This window comes from Oncorhynchus keta, chromosome 22, assembly GCF_023373465.1.
Source record: "Oncorhynchus keta strain PuntledgeMale-10-30-2019 chromosome 22, Oket_V2, whole genome shotgun sequence".
In the NCBI taxonomy this organism is placed as follows: Eukaryota; Metazoa; Chordata; class Actinopteri; order Salmoniformes; family Salmonidae; genus Oncorhynchus; species Oncorhynchus keta.
The window spans coordinates 32,057,800-32,075,157 of NC_068442.1; the positions used below are offsets into that span (position 1 = coordinate 32,057,800).

Consider the following 17,358-nt stretch of genomic DNA (forward strand, 5'->3'; position numbering starts at 1 on the left):
ACACTTGGGCTGTTTGTAAAGATGCATGCGTGTTCATCCACAATTGGAAACGACAGTCAATGAGTGAGTTTTTGTTATAGAGAAAGCACTGCACATTTGACAATGTATCGTATTGAAGATCATGAGGCTCAGATGAATTGTGCTGTTATGACATATGACAAGAACCACACAGACATTTCAACAAAACTAAGCAAAAAGTACACCAAATATCTATGTCACGGGTCTAGATCTAGCGCATGTTGTTTGAAACGCCTCTCAGAGGATAAAGCCGATTGGTCGAAAGTCTTACACGAGCCCCACTCAACGATCTCTTCCTTTTGGAACCACATTATCGCAAACACTTTTTCACCTTCATTGATTCGGAGCGTGCGATAGCACAAGGTAGCCAATATAAATCGCCGCGGTGTTAAAGTAAGCACGCATCAAAAGGTCAAGTGTAAACCTTTGGAATTTACGTGAATGTTTCAATCGTGTGAAAGCTTGTCTATTTTCCAGATCAATCAAGCGATAGTGTGGAGAGAGCCAGCCGGCAGCCATCCGAAACTGTCAGTGTGGAAGAAGAGGGGCCATAGCGCAACTCCCGTTGTTGTTTCTGACTGAAAACATATGAAACCGAACGACTCGGGAGACGGGAGCATTTTTAATTCGACGTTTTGCCTTACCTGAAAAGATAACATAATTGACTCTCGCAAACTTCGAGTAGCCTATTCGAAGAACCGTGGTCATGGTGGCTCTCTCATCGATCGTAAACCCACTTGCCCGGCATCTGCAGAGACATGTCATCAAGCAAACTAAAGGTCAACGGTTGATACCTGTGAGAAGATGCAACCTCACTGCATGTTCAAGCAAATATGTGCTTTCAGCGTGTAAGTGTCGAAACTTTAAAAGTACGGTAGCTTTCATCATATTACAGCTGAATTATCACTAGCTGCAGTTGAATTCGCTAGCTGTTTGCTCTTTATTTCATAAGACTAGAACAATGACATTAATGTTCAGTCCAGCTTGCCGCTGAGATTACATGAGAAATAAGACCGTTTCAATCGCTCAAGCAATAGTAACATAAATGGCTACGCTGTAAAGTTGTAATCGAAATCCACAATGTCTACATTACTAAAGGGTTAATTAATGGCCTTGTTTTGATCGCAACGGGTGCACAAAGAATACATGGAAATCAAGGACTGGATTTCTGCATGAGTGAATTGGCGTCACATTTTCAGGGGGAAATAGTTCATTCTAAACTTCTGGCCGGGTACTGGTTTTGATTGTAACTATGGTGTGTACATACACATGTCAATTTGATCATAACTGTGATCACAATGTATGTTTATCTTTTGTATTTTATTTTCTAACTTGGCCTATTTTACACTGCATGTTTGGTTTATGGTCTTGTCTTTACTCAAGACATTCATAAGGCCTGACTTTTCACTCCAGAACCCAAGGGATTATGCATTATTTCAAAGGTTCTCAGATATAAGCACTGCATACCGGTGGGAACATGTGAACTAAAATCCCAGCGCTCTGTTTTAATGTTTAGAACCATCAATCATTGCTTGCATTACGGTTTTTGAAACATGGAATTTATTTCATACTGTATAAGCGAGAAATACATTTACATTTACATTTAAGTCATTTAGCAGACACTCTTATCCAGAGCGACTTACAAATTGGAATAATATTTAAACACATGTTCACTTAATGTAGCAGATTTGCACAGATCCATATGGCTGTGTGTGCATCCAGCTGACAAACTACACTTCCGCTACACCTTCTTCCCAGTTATGCTTAGCACAGGTGGTTGCCTCTGTCTTCCGTAAACAAGCATTAACAAAGGTGTTCGCTGGGCTTCTTCCACAACGAACCTGACAAACCATTTGTTTATGAACCTCGCTTTGTGCAGTGGGGCATTGTCATGCTGAAACAGGAAAAGGCCTTCCCTAAACTATTGCCACAAAGTCGGATGCACAGAATTGCCTAGAATGTCATTGTATACTGTAGCGTTAAGATTTCACAACTGGAACAAAAGGGCCGAGCCCGAACCATGAAAAACAGCACCAGACCATTATTCCTCCTCCCCAAACTTTACAATTGGCACTATGCATTGGAACAGTTAATGTTCTCTTGGCATTCACCAAACCCAGATTTGTCTGTCGGACTACCAGATGGTGAAGCATGACTCATTACCCCCGAAAGTGTTTCCACTGCTCCAGAATCCAATGGCGGCAAGTTTTACACAATGTTTGTCTATGGAGATTGCATGGGTGTGTGCTCAATTTTATACACCTGTCAGCAACGGGTGTGGCTGAAATAGCCACACCCGTCCACATACAGTGCCTTGCGAAAGTATTTGGCCCCCTTGAACTTTGCGACCTTTTGCCACATTTCGGGCTTCAAACATAAAGATATAAAACTGTATTTTTTTGTGAAGAATCAACAAGTGGGACACAATGATGAAGTGGAATGACATTTATTGGATATTTTTTAACAAATCAAAAACTGAAAAATTGGGCGTGCAAAATTATTCAGCCCCCTTAAGTTAATACTTTGTAGCGCCACCTTTTGCTGCGATTACAGCTGTAAGTCGCTTGGGGTATGTCTATCAGTTTTGCACATCGAGAGACTGACATTTTTTTCCCATTCCTCCTTGCAAAACAGCTCGAGCTCAGTGAGGTTGGATGGAGAGCATTTGTGAACAGCAGTTTTCAGTTCTTTCCACAGATTCTCGATTGGATTTAGGTCTGGACTTTGACTTGGCCATTCTAACACCTGGATATGTTTATTTTTGAACCATTCCATTGTAGATTTTGCTTTATGTTTTGGATCATTGTCTTGTTGGAAGACAAATCTCCGTCCCAGTCTCAGGTCTTTTGCAGACTCCATCAGGTTTTCTTCCAGAATGGTCCTGTATTTGGCTCCATCCATCTTCCCATCAATTTTAACCATCTTCCCTGTCCCTGCTGAAGAAAAGCAGGCCCAAACCATGATGCTGCCACCACCATGTTTGACAGTGGGGATGATGTGTTCAGGGTGATGAGCTGTGTTGCTTTTATGCCAAACATAACCTTTTGCCTTGTTGCCAAAAAGTTCAATTTTGGTTTCATCTGACCAGAGCACCTTCTTCCACATGTTTGGTGTGTCTCCCAGGTGGCTTGTGGCAAACTTTAAACAACACTTTTTATGGATATCTTTAAGAAATTGCTTTCTTCTTGCCACTCTTCCATAAAGGCCAGATTTGTGCAATATACGACTGATTGTTGTCCTATGGACAGAGTCTCCCACCTCAGCTGTAGATCTCTGCAGTTCATCCAAAGTGATCATGGGCCTCTTGGCTGCATCTCTGATCAGTCTTCTCCTTGTATGAGCTGAAAGTTTAGAGGGACGGCCAGGTCTTGGTAGATTTGCAGTAGTCTGATACTCCTTCCATTTCAATATTATCGCTTGCACAGTGCTCCTTGGGATGTTTAAAGCTTGGGAAATCTTTTTGTATCCGAATCCGGCTTTAAACTAATTCACAACAATATCCCGGACCTGCCTGGTGTGTTCCTTGTTCTTCATGATGCTCTCTGCGCTTTTAACGGACCTCTGAGACTATCACAGTGCAGGTGCATTTATACAGATACTTGATTACACACAGGTGGATTGTATTTATCATCATTAGTCATTTAGGTCAACATTGGATCATTCAGAGATCCTCACTGAACTTCTGGAGAGAGTTTGCTGCACTGAAAGTAAGGGCTGAATAATTTTGCACGCCCAATTTTTCAGTTTTTGATTTGTTAAAGTTTGAAATATCCAATAAATGTCTTTCCACTTCATGATTGTGTCCCACTTGTTGTTGATTCTTCACAAAAAAATACAGTTTTATATCTTTATGTTTGAAGCCTGAAATGTGGCAAAAGGTCGCAAAGTTCAAGGGGGCCGAATACTTTCGCAAGGCACTGTACTTACTTCATGAATATCTAGCAGATTGTAACGAGTAATGTGATCTATTAGTCATTGCAGGATAGCTACTGTTTGGCGTATCACAGAGAATTTTCGATCAACTTTAACTTGGCGACACTATCTCCGTCCTCGATTCGGTCAAACATATCTTCTAATAGGTCTGTGTTCAGTTGCAGGTGGTTCGTTCGAATTTAGAAAATGCTAGTAAGAATAGGCCCATTTCTTTCAGGTACAGTAGCAAAATGGATCATTGTTAATACATTTTTCCATTAAATACCTTTTCCAAACAACCTTTGTCGTAGGTTAAGCATTCACATAGGTTAAGCATTCACAGTCCCATTGGCAGAGCGGTCAGTGACTGATGTAAATTGCATCATATGCAGCTATTGTTTTGCAGCCCAATGGCAAAAGCAGGAAGTCGTAGTAGATTTATTTTAACGCCAGAAGATGTACATCTATGAAACGTTCCATTCAGAGCTGAACTAGTGTCTCCCATTCCTGCTGCGGAGTAGACCTGGTGGGCTGCCAATACATTCCGCCAGTCTGTTTCTGTAGCCTACCCACATTTTGCTTATCCTGTAATTTCCTTTCAATAGGAGTTACTGAAGGAAGTGTCTCTTTTTCCTTCTGCTTTTTAAATTTCTTAAACGGAATCAACGGAGGAGGCTTTGACTACTGGTCTCACAAAGTTTTCAGAATTGCTTGTCTACTTTGAGACATTTGATCTTATGTTATTTGGGAATTTGACTTATTGCCTATTTTAGAATGCAGGAAGCTGGAGAGTACACTATGAAAAGTAAGTGTCAGCATTTCTTACAGTAGGCTAAGCAATAGGACCTAATGTGATTTACTAAAGACAAGCTGCTGTTTTACATTTTACTATCAGACTCTATTTAAATCCCCTCTCATGCTTTGACTCCAGTGCATCCGATGTGGCAGGGACCACTTGTTGCTCCTGGGGGCAACAGACAATCTCCGATCGATATTCGGGTGCGCAAGAGTGTGTTTGATCCGCATCTCAAGCCGCTGACCCCGGATTACGACCCCAGGACATGTTCACAGATATGGAACAACGGGTACTCATTCCTGGTTGAGTACGATGACACCACCAACAAATCCAGTAAGCAGTTTCTGTTCTGCTGCGTGACCTGATTTAAAACTGCAATGCCTGCCACGTGGAACATGATTTTGATTTACATTTAGGTATCCCTGCTCTTGGCTTATTTCTCAACATCATGGTCTTAACTTATTATTTAGACAGTCTAAGTACTTTAATTTTCAATCCAATATTATTTCAGAAATGTATATTTTATTAACCGCTCGACTTTACATAAATATTTATACCAAGAGGCACTTTTTTTTAAACAGTAGGCTAATTATTCTGTAATTTAATTCTTAGTTCTGCTTTTCATGTGTGTTTGTGTAAGAAGAGGATACATATGTTTTAACAAGTATGTTTATAAAATAATGTTTAACTCGCCACAGCTGTTGTGTGTATTAATTACGGTTTCTTCTCATTATTGTATGCGTCTCTAACACAACATTGATGAGTGGTCGATATCTTCTCGTCGCTCTCTCCCTCTCAGCACTTAAAGGGGGTCCTCTGGAGGACAACTTCCGGCTGTGTCAGTTCCACTTCCATTGGGGGGAGAGCAACGCATGGGGCTCTGAGCACACAGTGGACCGCCGCCTCTTCCCTGCTGAGGTAGCTACTGCACGTCCTCTTAATTAACAGAGAGTGTCTGTATTTAAATGTTAACTTTGTTGAATGACTCTAGTTATGCTATAGTAAGAACCTCCTAACATGTCAAGTCTAATAGAGTCATAGTCTTCAGGAGACTGTGGCATGGAACGGTAGATAGTAGGGACTGCTTAGTCATCAAGTCAATGCTGATGCCCTAGCCAATCCATGACGACATTGGCATGCAATTTCTGTGACAGGGGGATTGTGCTGTTGGAAACCTCTACGTATAGAAACAGAATGCATTCTGTTCTATCCTTAAGGCCCACCTTTTAATGTGTGATCTATTTTCATATTTTTCCACTCACCTAAAGCATACTTATGCAATAGAGGGAGTACTACTGTATGTCTGGGGGAGGGTGCCATGCCAAGCTGGCGTTAGTGGCTGTGAGAATCTGACCATGTCAGGGTTCTCAACACTCCCCAGGTGCAGTGTGTGTACAGAGGCTCAAGTTACGATTACAGCACACAACTCGCTCTGTGTGCCTAATAGGAGCACACCACAGTGGGTAACCGAGATAATGGATCCTTCTCAGTTTACTTATTGGGTTGTACCATTCTTTATAGAAATCTCCCCAGATCCCAGGGTGAATAGGGATCTGTGGTGTGAGTATGGGTAGGGTTGGGTTGGACACTCCGATGGAGTAAAACAAAGAGCAGCTGCATTTAATAGCTACTGATAACCGTCTGTTCAGGATGGAGGATTTTGGGGTGGATTTTCATTCAGAATCTGCTCATTTTTTGTTGTTACAGTTTTGATAATTGATTGTTCTACCACGAAGGTAACCGTTTATCTTGAGAATGATATTAAGGATTCATAATTATCCAGCAGCAGATATAATCTGTGACACATTGCATTTGAATTCTCTGGGTGGGTTGATAAATAGGTTCTAATTAATGTATGGCGTTGCCTTTTGTGTTGATAGCTCCACATGGTCCACTGGAACTCTGATAAGTACAGCCGGTTTGAGGAGGCGGTGATGGAGGAGAATGGACTGGCTGTTATCGGGGTTTTCCTCAAGGTAACTTATTGTTTCTTGTTAACATAGCGAAGCATCCCTACCACATGCAACCCACCACCGCTGTCATACATACTTGACCATATACAGTTGAAGTCGGAAGTTTACACACACTTAGTTTGGAGTCATTAAAACTCATTTTCCAACCACTCCACAAATTTATTGTCAACAAACTATAGTTTTGGCAAGTCGGTTAGGACATGTACTTTGTGCATGACGACACAAGTCATTTTTCCAACAATTGTTTACAGACAGATTATTTCACTTATTATTCACTGTTTCACAATTCCAGTGGGTCAGAAGTTTACATACACTAAGTTGACTATGCCTTTAAACAGTTTGGAAAATTCTAGAAAATTATGTAATGGCTTTAGAAGCTTCTGATAGGCTGATTGACATAATTTGAGTCGATTGGAGGTGTACCTGTGGAAGTATTTCAAGGCCTACCTTCAAACTCAGTGCCTCTTTGCTTGACATCATGGGAAAATCAAAAGACATCAGCCAAGAACTCAGGAAAAGAAATTGTAGACCTCCACAAATCTGGTTAATCCTTGGTAGGAATTTCCAAATGCCTGAAGGTACCACGTTCATCTGTACAAACAATAGTACGCAAAACAATGGGACCACGCAGCCGTCATACCGCTCAGGAAGGAGACATGTTCTGTCTCCTAGAGATGAACGTACTTTGGTGCGAAAAGTGCAAATCAATCCCAGAAAAACTGCAAAGGACCTTGTGAAGATGCTGGAGGAAACAGGTACAAACGTATCTATATCCACAGTAAAACGAGTCCTATATCGACATAACCTGAAAGGCCACTCAGCAAGGAAGAAGCCACTGCTCAAAAAACGCCATTTAAAAAGCCAGACTACGGTTTGCATCTGCACATGGGGACAAAGATTGTACTTTTTGGAGAAATGTCCTCTGGTCTGATGAAACAAAAAATAGAACTGTTTGGCCATAATGACCATCATTATGTTTGGAGGAAAAAGGGGAAGGCTTGCAAGAACACCATCCCAACCGTGAAGCATGGGGGTGGTTGCATCATTTTGTGGGGGTGCTTTGCTGCAGGAGGGACTGGTGCACTTCACAAAATAGATGGCATCATGAGGTAGGAAAATTATGTGTATATATTGAAGCAACATTTCAAGACAGGAAGTTAAAGCTTGGTTGTAAAATAGGTCTTCCAAATGGACAATGACCCCAAGCATACTTCCAAAGTTGTGGCAAAATGGCTTAAGGACAACAAAGTCAAGGTATTGGAGTGTCTATCACAAAGCCCTGACCTCAATCCTAATGAAAATGTGTGTGCGGAACTGAAGAAGTGTGTGCTACCAAATACTAATTGAGTGTATGTAACCTTCTGACCCACTGGAAATGTGAGGAACGAAATAAAAGCTGAAATAAATCACTCTACTATTATTCTGACATTTCACATTCTTAAAATAAAGTGGTGATCCTAACTGACCTAAGACAGGGAATTTTTACTATGAGTAAATGTCAGGAATTGTGAAAAACTGAGTTTAAATGTATTTAACTAAGGTTTATGTAAACTTCAGACTTCAGCTGTACACGTCATATACACACCATTTCAATATTTACTGACATTGAAATGTAAACACCCCATGCAGTGAATGTAAACACACAGCACATGCCTGACAGAAGGACTCAGTGCTCAGACACAGATTATTTTCCTCCTCAGATAGGGAAGAGACACGAGGGACTGCAGAAACTAGTAGATGTCCTACCTGCTGTCAGACACAAGGTGAGTTCAATGATTGACCACTTAAACCATGCAGGTGATTTTGTTGCCGCGGTTTCAGAGAGAACGTTTCAAGCAGGAGTTATATGTCGCTGAGTTTCTGAGAAGGCCGCCCAAAGCTTAAGAACATAAGTAGTCAGTGCTGTACGACTCAGGTTGGTATTCTAGACAAGCCTCTCTCCGGTGGCGCACACATGATATTTGTGTGACTATTGGAGTGCGAATTACACCATGCTATTTGGGGGATTCTCTATCAAATTTATCGGCCTAATAAATTACCTTTTAATGACCTTTTAATGTGGCATGAACCCAACCAGTCATATTTTCAACTGATTGTCAAACAAATCACTTCAAAAAGTAGGCATGTTGGTCCACTCCAAAATAATTCCAGCATCCAAACTAGAGGTCAACCGATTATGATTTTTCGATGCCGTTTATTGGAGGACCAAAAAAAGCCGATACCGATTAATATAAATAGAAAAACAATTTACATTTATTTTGTATTTTTATGTATTTGTAATAATGACAATTACAACAATACTGAATAAACACTTATTTTAACTTAATACATAAATGTAGCCTCAAATAAATAATGAAACATGTTCAATTTGGTTTAAATAAATGCAAAAACAAAGTGTTGGAGAAGAAAGTAAAAGTGCAATATGTGCCATGTAAGAAAGCTAACGTTTAAGTTCCTTGCTCAGAACATGAGAACATATGAAAGCTGGTGGTTCCTTTTAACATGAGTCGTCAACATTCCCAGGTAAGAAGTTTTAGGTTGTAGTTATTATAGGACTATTTCTCTCTATACCATTTGTATTTCATTAACCTTTGACTATTGGATGTTCTTATAGGCACTTTAGTATTGCCAGTGTAACAGTATAGCTTCCGTCCCTCTCCTCGCCCCTCCCTGGGCTTGAACCATGAACACATCTACAACAGCCACCCTCGAAGCAGCGTTACCCATGCAGAGCAAGGGGAACAACCACTCCAAGTCTCAGAGCGAGTGACATTTGAAACGCTATTAGCGCGCACCCCGCTAACTAGCTAGCCATTTCACATCGGTTACACCAGCCTTACCTCGGGAGTTGATGGGCTTGAAGTCATAAACAGCGCAATGCTTGAAGCACAGCAAAGAGCTGCTGGCAAAAATGCACGAAAGTGCTGTTTGAATGAATGCTTACGAGCCTGCTGGTGCCTACCATCGCTCAGTTAGACTGCTCTATCAAATCATAGACTTAGTTATAACATAATAACACACAGAAATACGAGCCGTAGGTCATTAAAATGGTTGAATCCGTAAACTATCATCTCGAAAACAAGACTTTTATTCTTTCATTGAAATACGGAACCGTTCCGTATTTTATCTAACGGGTGGCATCCATAAGTCTAAATATTCCTGTTACATTGCACAACCCTCAATGTTATGTCATAATTACGTAAAATTCTGGCAAATTAGGCTGCCATATACCCTGACTCTGCGTGCAATGAACGCAAGAGAAGTGACACATTTTCACCTGGTTAATATTGCCTGCTAACCTGGATTTCTTTTAGCTAAATATGCAGGTTTAAAAATAGTAATATCATCAACCATGTGTAGTTAACTAGTGATTTTGATTTTTTTTTTATAAGATAAGTTTAACGCTAAATTTAACGCTATCTAGCAACTTACCTTGGCTTACTGAATTCGCATAACAGGCAGGCTCCTCGTGGAGTGCAATGAGAGGCAGGTGGTTAGAGCGTTGGACTAGTTAACTGTAAGGTTGCATGATTGAATCCCCGAGCTGTTAAGGTAAAAATCTGTCGTTCTGCCCCTGAACAAGAAAGTTAACCCACCGTTCCTAGGCCGTCATTGAAAATAAAGTGTTCTTAACTGACTTGCCTAGTTAAATAAAGATTAAATAAAGGTGTAAAAAATAATAATAATAATAATCGGTGTCCAAAAATAGTGATTTCCGATTGTTATAACTTGAAATCGGCCCAAATTAATCGGCCATTCCGATTAATCGGCCGACCTCTAATCCAAACTGCATGTATACTTGTGCTGTTTGACTGTTAATAGATTTGTTACAAAGCACCAAAATTGTTCCTAGTGTCATTCTGCGATTTCCATTGATTATTCTTACATTAATTGATGCGTCTTGCTGACAAATTGATATTTTTTAGCCTGAAAAGTTGGGACACTTGAAATGGGGCTGAAACTGTCCCGGGAAAAAACGGGATGGTCACCCTAACACACATGGTCAACTTACTAGACTAGCCTACAATGTAATGTGTATTAGCATGATTTTCAAATAGGCCTACCAGTAGTCAGTGATGTAGTGTTTAAAATGGAAAAAGTAACACTTTCAATGCATTAAAAAAAATTACTTGCGTTTATCCTTCACTAGGCCTACCCCCTCAGCCAAGGCCATTTCAAACACACGCAGAATAGGTGCTTACATTCAATATAATACAGTTGAATCAAAACATGTTTTGCACCCTAGGTCATGAATTGTCATGAGTTAATGTTTGGAGTCTTCACAGATAATGGGACATAACAGTACCTTTCTTTCCTTATGTTAATGACATTTGACAGTGTTGTTATTAATTAAGTATTTAACAATTGAATTAGAATATTGAACTTAAACCCTGTACAAATAATGGATCTTGGAGATCTGGGAAAGTCCACTAAGTCTAACATTTCATTATGTGATGTTTCGCAGTGAAAACAGTTCTCATGGGCACACAAATCCAAAGTAATGTAGGCCTATGCCATTGCAAAACCGAATGCTTTTAACCGAAAGCGTCAACTACTGTTATTAAGGTAAACTTGTTGGCTGGATTGGATGCGCATTGGTGTCTAGCTGTAGGCTAGTTGTCTAGTGATATTGTCGACCATCAGGTGATCCAGTAAAGAAAACCAATATTGATAGAAAATAATAAATGGTCTGGTACTTCTGGCCACGGTTGGCAGGGAGAACACCAGTACCTGCGCACACCTAAAAAACAGCAATGAGTGCTTTAAGCAGCTGACTGACAAAAGCAAACAATGATGAATCAATGGATAAATCTAATGCATTGGAATAAAGACATAGGCTATTTTTATCAAGGCTGCATGGCAAACAAATGGCGAAAAATGACAAAGTATCTATGCTGAAAGGACCTCGGCTGAAGCTGAAATTCAGCACTAGCCTACTGGATGGACAGCACCGCCACAGAAATAAATGGTTTAAACCATGACAGAGTTGGGGGTGTACGTTTCATATTTACCACTGCATTTTAAACACATAGGAGAATGGTTAAATTAGCATTATTTAGAGCCCCACCCCCCACCCTTTGTTACCTTCCAGAAGTATTACTGCAAAGGAAGTTACTGTATGATCTGTGATGGGGAGACTGTCAACTTTAACTGCTGTCTAGTGGCCATGAGACAAATTACATGCCTCTACAAATTTGTTTTTTTTTACCTTTATTTAACTAGGCAAGTCAGTTAAGAACAAATTCTTATTTACAATGACCTACCAAAAGGCCTCCTGCAGGGACGGGGGCCTGGGATTAAAATAAATAAATACAATATAAATCTAGGACAAAACACAGATCACAAGCGACACTACATAAAGAGAGACCTAAGACAACATAGCAAGGCAGCAACACATGACAACACAGCATGGTAGCAGCACAAAACAGGGCACAGTCAACAGCACAATGGTCAAGAAGGTAGACAACAATATATCACACATTAAGGTTGGGAAATGGCAATTATTATTATATGACTTATGACACGGTTGGCAGCACCATGTAACCCTTTCCTCTTTCCCTTTTTACACCTTAGGACAGTGTTGTTGAGTTCACTAGGTTCGACCCAGCCTGCCTACTGCCCACTAACATTGATGATTACTGGACGTATGCAGGGTCACTGACCACGCCGCCTCTGACCGAAGCAGTGACCTGGATTATCATGAAGCAGCACATCGAAGTCAGCCATGACCAGGTTAGTATGTGAGTGAGAGCGTGTGCATGTGTGTGGTAAAAAGGGAAGGAATGTTAGAACTACTGGTGGACTACACTTTAGTGACTTCACTGGGCTGTTCCATGTCTGCTTAACACATTCTCTCCCTGTCCGGTCTCTTCCTCAGCTGGCTGTGTTTCGGAGCCTTCTCTTCACCTCAGCAGAGGAGGAGGTGCAGAAGAGCATGGTCAACAACTTCCGTGTGCAGCAGTCGCTGCATGGCCGTACTGTGCGTTCTTCGTTTACCCCCTTCCTGAAGGAGGAGCAACCGGCAAAGGGTCCACACACAGGCCACTGACCTTTACTCAGAGACTAACTTGGACCCTTCAAACCAAAATAATGCAATACCCTGGGAAGCACATTTTTGGCTAACAAGTCTTACGTTTGACTCTACAGAAGTCATACTGCTGGCATCTTTCCAAACGCTTATGCATTCAGAAAGCACTCTGATTTCACTTAAGTGCCAGGGATTTTATAATTCCAATGTCACCATCTAAAAGCTGTTTTGTTGACCATCCTTGGCACTAGACAGCTGTCTCACTGCCTGCTGTCCTATCAATAAGTGAAAGGCATCATCAACACAGGGCTGGTGTATTACTGTAGTCTATGCTAACACATTTTTTAAAACCCCTGTCTCTTAGGTGAATATTTTTTTTTCTAGATGCTCTGAATGTTTAAGTTGTAAACCTTTTTTATTCAGTCCTTAACAGTCCCACTTGAAATGCTTCCAGAAACCAATGAGGGATTATGCTGAAATACAGGTAACTGTCAAAATAAAGGAAAACACCAACATGTATTGTCTTTAAGAGGGTGTTGGGCCACCACAGCTTTAATGTACAAGTGTCTGGAAGTCTTGGAGGGATGCGACACCATTCTTCCATGAGAAATTCCAGATTTTTTTGTTTTCCTCCAGGATCTCCCACAAGTGTTTAATTGAGTTGAGATCTGGTTACTGAGATGGCTATGGCATATGGCTTACATCGTTTTTATGCTCAACATTCAGTGACCACTCGTGCCCTGTGGATGGGGTTATTGTCATCCTATGGAGGCGTAGCCAAAATAATACATCACCCTAAGTAAGCATGATTGGCTGTTACCTGCTTAATTATCTCAGGATGTGCACCCGTGGAAGCATCTGCTTTCAATATACTTTGTTTCCCTCATTTACTCAAGTGTTTCCATTATTTTGTCAGTTACCTGCACTTTTATACTATCACCGATTTAATAATCTCAAGCATAAGAATATCACCCTTGTGTATGAGCAGTACTCTTGCAGTAATTGTTCTCCTTCCTTGACAAAGTATTTGAGGTGAAGGGGCTCCATATATGGATGTGGGGTTTAGTTTGAAGGTTTTAAGCTCTGAACTTGTTTACTGCACACAGCCGAAGAGATTTGGTTCATTGTATTTGGGCCTAGCTAAGGCTCCAAACTGCACAAATGAGTGTTGCTCATTGCTTTGAAAGATGTTTTAGATGCATTTGTGATTGATTTTATTACATAGTCTATTGAGTGGACTAGAATGTACATCTCACTATCTGTAACTTAGAGGTAAAAATCATGTGTAGGATCGACATCTTTTATAAGGCCTTATAAGCACAGGGACATTTGTTACAACTAATTTGCTAAACTATTTTGTTGTTATAGCAAACATCTTTATTTTAGCATGGGTGTCTAAGCATATTTCCTCTTGTAATCAAATTGTTCTGTTGTACTAAACAGGAATCTACCATAGTGCCTTCTATTTCATGCATCATACTGACACATGGCGGTCACCTCTGTTCTCATAGATCATTTGCTCATGGCAGTGTGTCTATTCTGTTGGGGCTTGCTGGTCTAACGCATATCGATAATATTCTGCCCCTACCAAGCTTAACAGTCGGTCAATTTGTATGTTTGCCTGTTTCTGGTTTAGGCGCTGGGAGAGTTAAGAGAGGGTATGACATCATGCATCATTAACCTGTTTATCTTGTTGGTTCTGTATTTATTGGTGGAGGTCGGTAGGTTTTTACTTGCCTTTTTAGAAGCACACAGACAGGAATCATTCTCCTGATATTTGTATTTCATTTCTTGAGACTTAAGCTTTTTCTGTACTATATATATATATATATATATATATATATATATATATATATAACATTTGAGATGTTAAAGTTACCAGCAGAACTGGACAGGGATTACAGTGGAACCAACTACATGCATCAACTTTAAAACATAACTACACTTAATGTTATGCTTTAATAGCGTTCCAAAAGGTTGACTGTAATATAAGCACTGCTATTCCCCATGTTGACACAAAACCATAAAACGTGATACAGCAATTGTAATACCTTGCTGCCTATTTTCCATTAGCCTACTTCTAGTTGCAGTATTCTGGGTGTGCCTTCCAGTGCTTCACTATTTTCATCAAAGAAAGGGAGTGATTGAATGAAGAGAGGGGGGGGGGGGTCTTAAGTTTGCAGTGTTCAGAGAATGTGAAATAGGTGCTAAAAAGATCGGAGGAGAAAGGGATTGATTGGTTTGTTCTATAAACAGGGAATGAAAAGGGAGCAGACATTGAGGCAACATTGGTATTGTTTGTTCTATAAAGCATTACGTGAGTGAATGGTTGTCTTTGTGATCATTCAATAACAATGTTCCTGTATAAACTGTCCCTTGTGGGGCCTCTCCCTTGAAAGAGCCACCTGGCCCTCTCCCCACTAGGTCAATTGCAGAGAAGAAGTAGCTTGACACTAACCTGTTTTGAAAACTGTACAGCACTGTCCAAACACAGGAACCGTAAGACTCTTGCCCTCTATACCCAAATGACACTTGCCTGTTTCACTGCGTTCCCTATGAAATTAAAGATGGCATTTTGTTACACCAGAGTTTAGGGGAACAATGTTGGGGTACAGGGAGGATTTGAACACAGTTCTGAATGGTTATACATTTCATGTGGGCATTTTTATGGGTGCTGATTGGTTTGATGGTAAGTAGAGAGATTTTATTTTCTGTTGTAACTGGTACGGGGCCTATTTTTCAAGCTTCCATTTGTCTTGGTCTGTTTAGTTATGATCTGCCTTTTTAAATATTTGAAATGATACTCTCCAGTGGGAGGTTTCCATTCGTTTAACTGTATTTTTATAGTTTTCAAATGATAAATACTGAACGGACACAAATGTTGTTGTACTATAATGACTATGTACTTTAAAAATTGATCATTAGTCTTGGTTAATATGTCCTCTGAACTGCTGTATTTTAATGTCTGCCATCAATGCCTATTTTAAATGTGTAAAAGTTAGTATGCACAATGATCTCGATCGATATACAATGTGTACAAAACATTAACACCTTCCTAATATTGCTGGCCGATTTTGACGCCAATGCTTCCCACAGTTGTGTGAAGTTGGCTGGACGTCCTATGGGTAGTGGACCATTCTTGATACAAGGGAAACTGTGAAAAACCCAGCAGCGTTGCAGTTCTTGATGCAAACCGGTGCGCCTGGCACATACTACCATACCCTGTTCAAAGACACTTCAATCTTTTGTCTAGCCCATTCACCCTCTGACACACACACACAATCCATGTCTCGAGGCTTAAAAATATTTTTTAACCTGTCTCCTCCCCTGCATCTACACTGATTTGAAGTGGATTTGTCAAGTGACATCAATTAGGGATCCTATCATTCACCTGGTCAGTCTGTCATGGAAAGCGCATGTGTTCTTAATGTTTTGTACACTGTGTACATGTTTTATATAAATACGACTTGCAGTACTTCCCCTTTCTTTGTTTGCTACTTGGCAGGTGTTTTCCTGAGGCTAGAGGAGTATGCTGTAGTACATGTTTGTATTTGTTTGATTGTCGGGCAGCCACATTCCTGCCCCATGGGCCTTGAGGAGCTGTGGTTCAAGGGATTAGTTGGGGCCCCTCTTCCAACAGGCCTGTTATTGCACCAGGTGCCAGATTGGCCCAGTCCAGCTGGGCAACCAGGAAGTGGTGCTACTATCATGTCCCACAGGCCTAAAACACCACAGGGATGGACCTTACATCCTTTGCTGACAGAATGTTTATATATAAGATTAATAATAAAGAAATGCCTATTTTATTTTGATGTGCAGGTGCTATTAAAAAAACTATGGAATGGAAGAAAGGGAAACGTTACTAAGGTACCCAATAGTACATTTTGGTAGATAGAAGGTGCCCCTTGGTAAAAGGGGTAAATTGGTCATCAAAAAAGAAAGGAGGACCAAGGCACTTCATATAATTCATTAAAATGCCTTTAATATGGAATGTTCAATAGAATTTTTTTTTTTTAATTGAGCAAAATGTCCACTAGATGACAGCAAATGGACCCATCACGACCCTACAGGAAGGGTGAGAAATCCATATCTTCATTTAAACCAGGGTATTTAGTGGCCTGTAGTTTGTAAATCCAAAAAACTTTCCCTTTGGTTTAACTGTTTAAGACTGTCCCCATTTCTAATAGAGGCCGAAACATAATCAATACCTAAGGCTTGTAGGGAGGCAGGGTTGCCATGGTGTAAGGACTTGTAGTGCCATGCCATGGGGTAGTCTTCATTGCCTACCCGTATGGCGTACTTGTGTTCCGCTAAACGGTCTTGAAGGCATCTCTTTGTCCGTCCAATGTAGAACACCTTGCACTGTGGACATTCCAATCTATAAATGACATGAGTGGTTTTGCAGTTAATTAAATACTTGACGTAATACTCCATTTTGGAAGCTGTGTCAACAAAATACTTTTGTGCAATATTTCTGCAATGGTTACATTTAAAAGAGCCCTTGGGTTTGTGGTCAAGCGAAGTTTTTTGAGAGTCACCCGGAAGATAACTGTGGACTAATGTGTTATTTAGGGTAGGACATCTCTTAAAGCTTATGACTGGTGGCTCAGGAAAGACTTGGCGTAGAAGCA

At 40.5% G+C, this 17,358-nt stretch overlaps 1 protein-coding gene across 3 annotated transcripts; it reads left to right on the forward strand.

The window, feature by feature from the left end:
* The first annotated feature begins 283 nt into the window (after positions 1 to 283).
* On the forward strand, positions 284 to 16,202 carry LOC118401359 (carbonic anhydrase 5B, mitochondrial-like). 3 transcript variants are annotated; one of them, XM_035798788.2, is made up of 8 exons: positions 284 to 411; positions 496 to 866; positions 4,862 to 5,059; positions 5,526 to 5,644; positions 6,607 to 6,702; positions 8,400 to 8,462; positions 12,274 to 12,432; positions 12,578 to 16,202. In XM_035798788.2, the coding sequence occupies exons 2-8, from the start codon at positions 725 to 727 to the stop codon at positions 12,746 to 12,748; spliced, it is 948 nt and encodes a 315-aa protein (XP_035654681.1). In that variant the 5' UTR covers positions 284 to 411; positions 496 to 724; the 3' UTR covers positions 12,749 to 16,202. The 3 variants fall into 3 exon arrangements, with proteins under 3 accessions (XP_035654681.1, XP_052330995.1, XP_035654682.1); XM_052475035.1 differs by having other exon boundaries at positions 290 to 866; XM_035798789.2 differs by lacking the exons at positions 284 to 411; positions 496 to 866 and adding an exon at positions 3,907 to 4,735.
* Positions 16,203 to 17,358: the final 1,156 nt, after the last annotated feature.

Excerpts from the sequence above, each read along its gene's own strand:
- LOC118401359 (XM_035798788.2), top strand. The coding sequence starts at position 725 with ATGGTGGCTCTCTCATCGATCGTAAACCCACTTGCCCGGCATCTGCAG. Across the intron at positions 8,463-12,273 it reads TACCTGCTGTCAGACACAAG|GACAGTGTTGTTGAGTTCAC; the intron begins GTGAGTTCAATG and ends TTTACACCTTAG. Across the intron at positions 12,433-12,577 it reads TCGAAGTCAGCCATGACCAG|CTGGCTGTGTTTCGGAGCCT; the intron begins GTTAGTATGTGA and ends TCTCTTCCTCAG.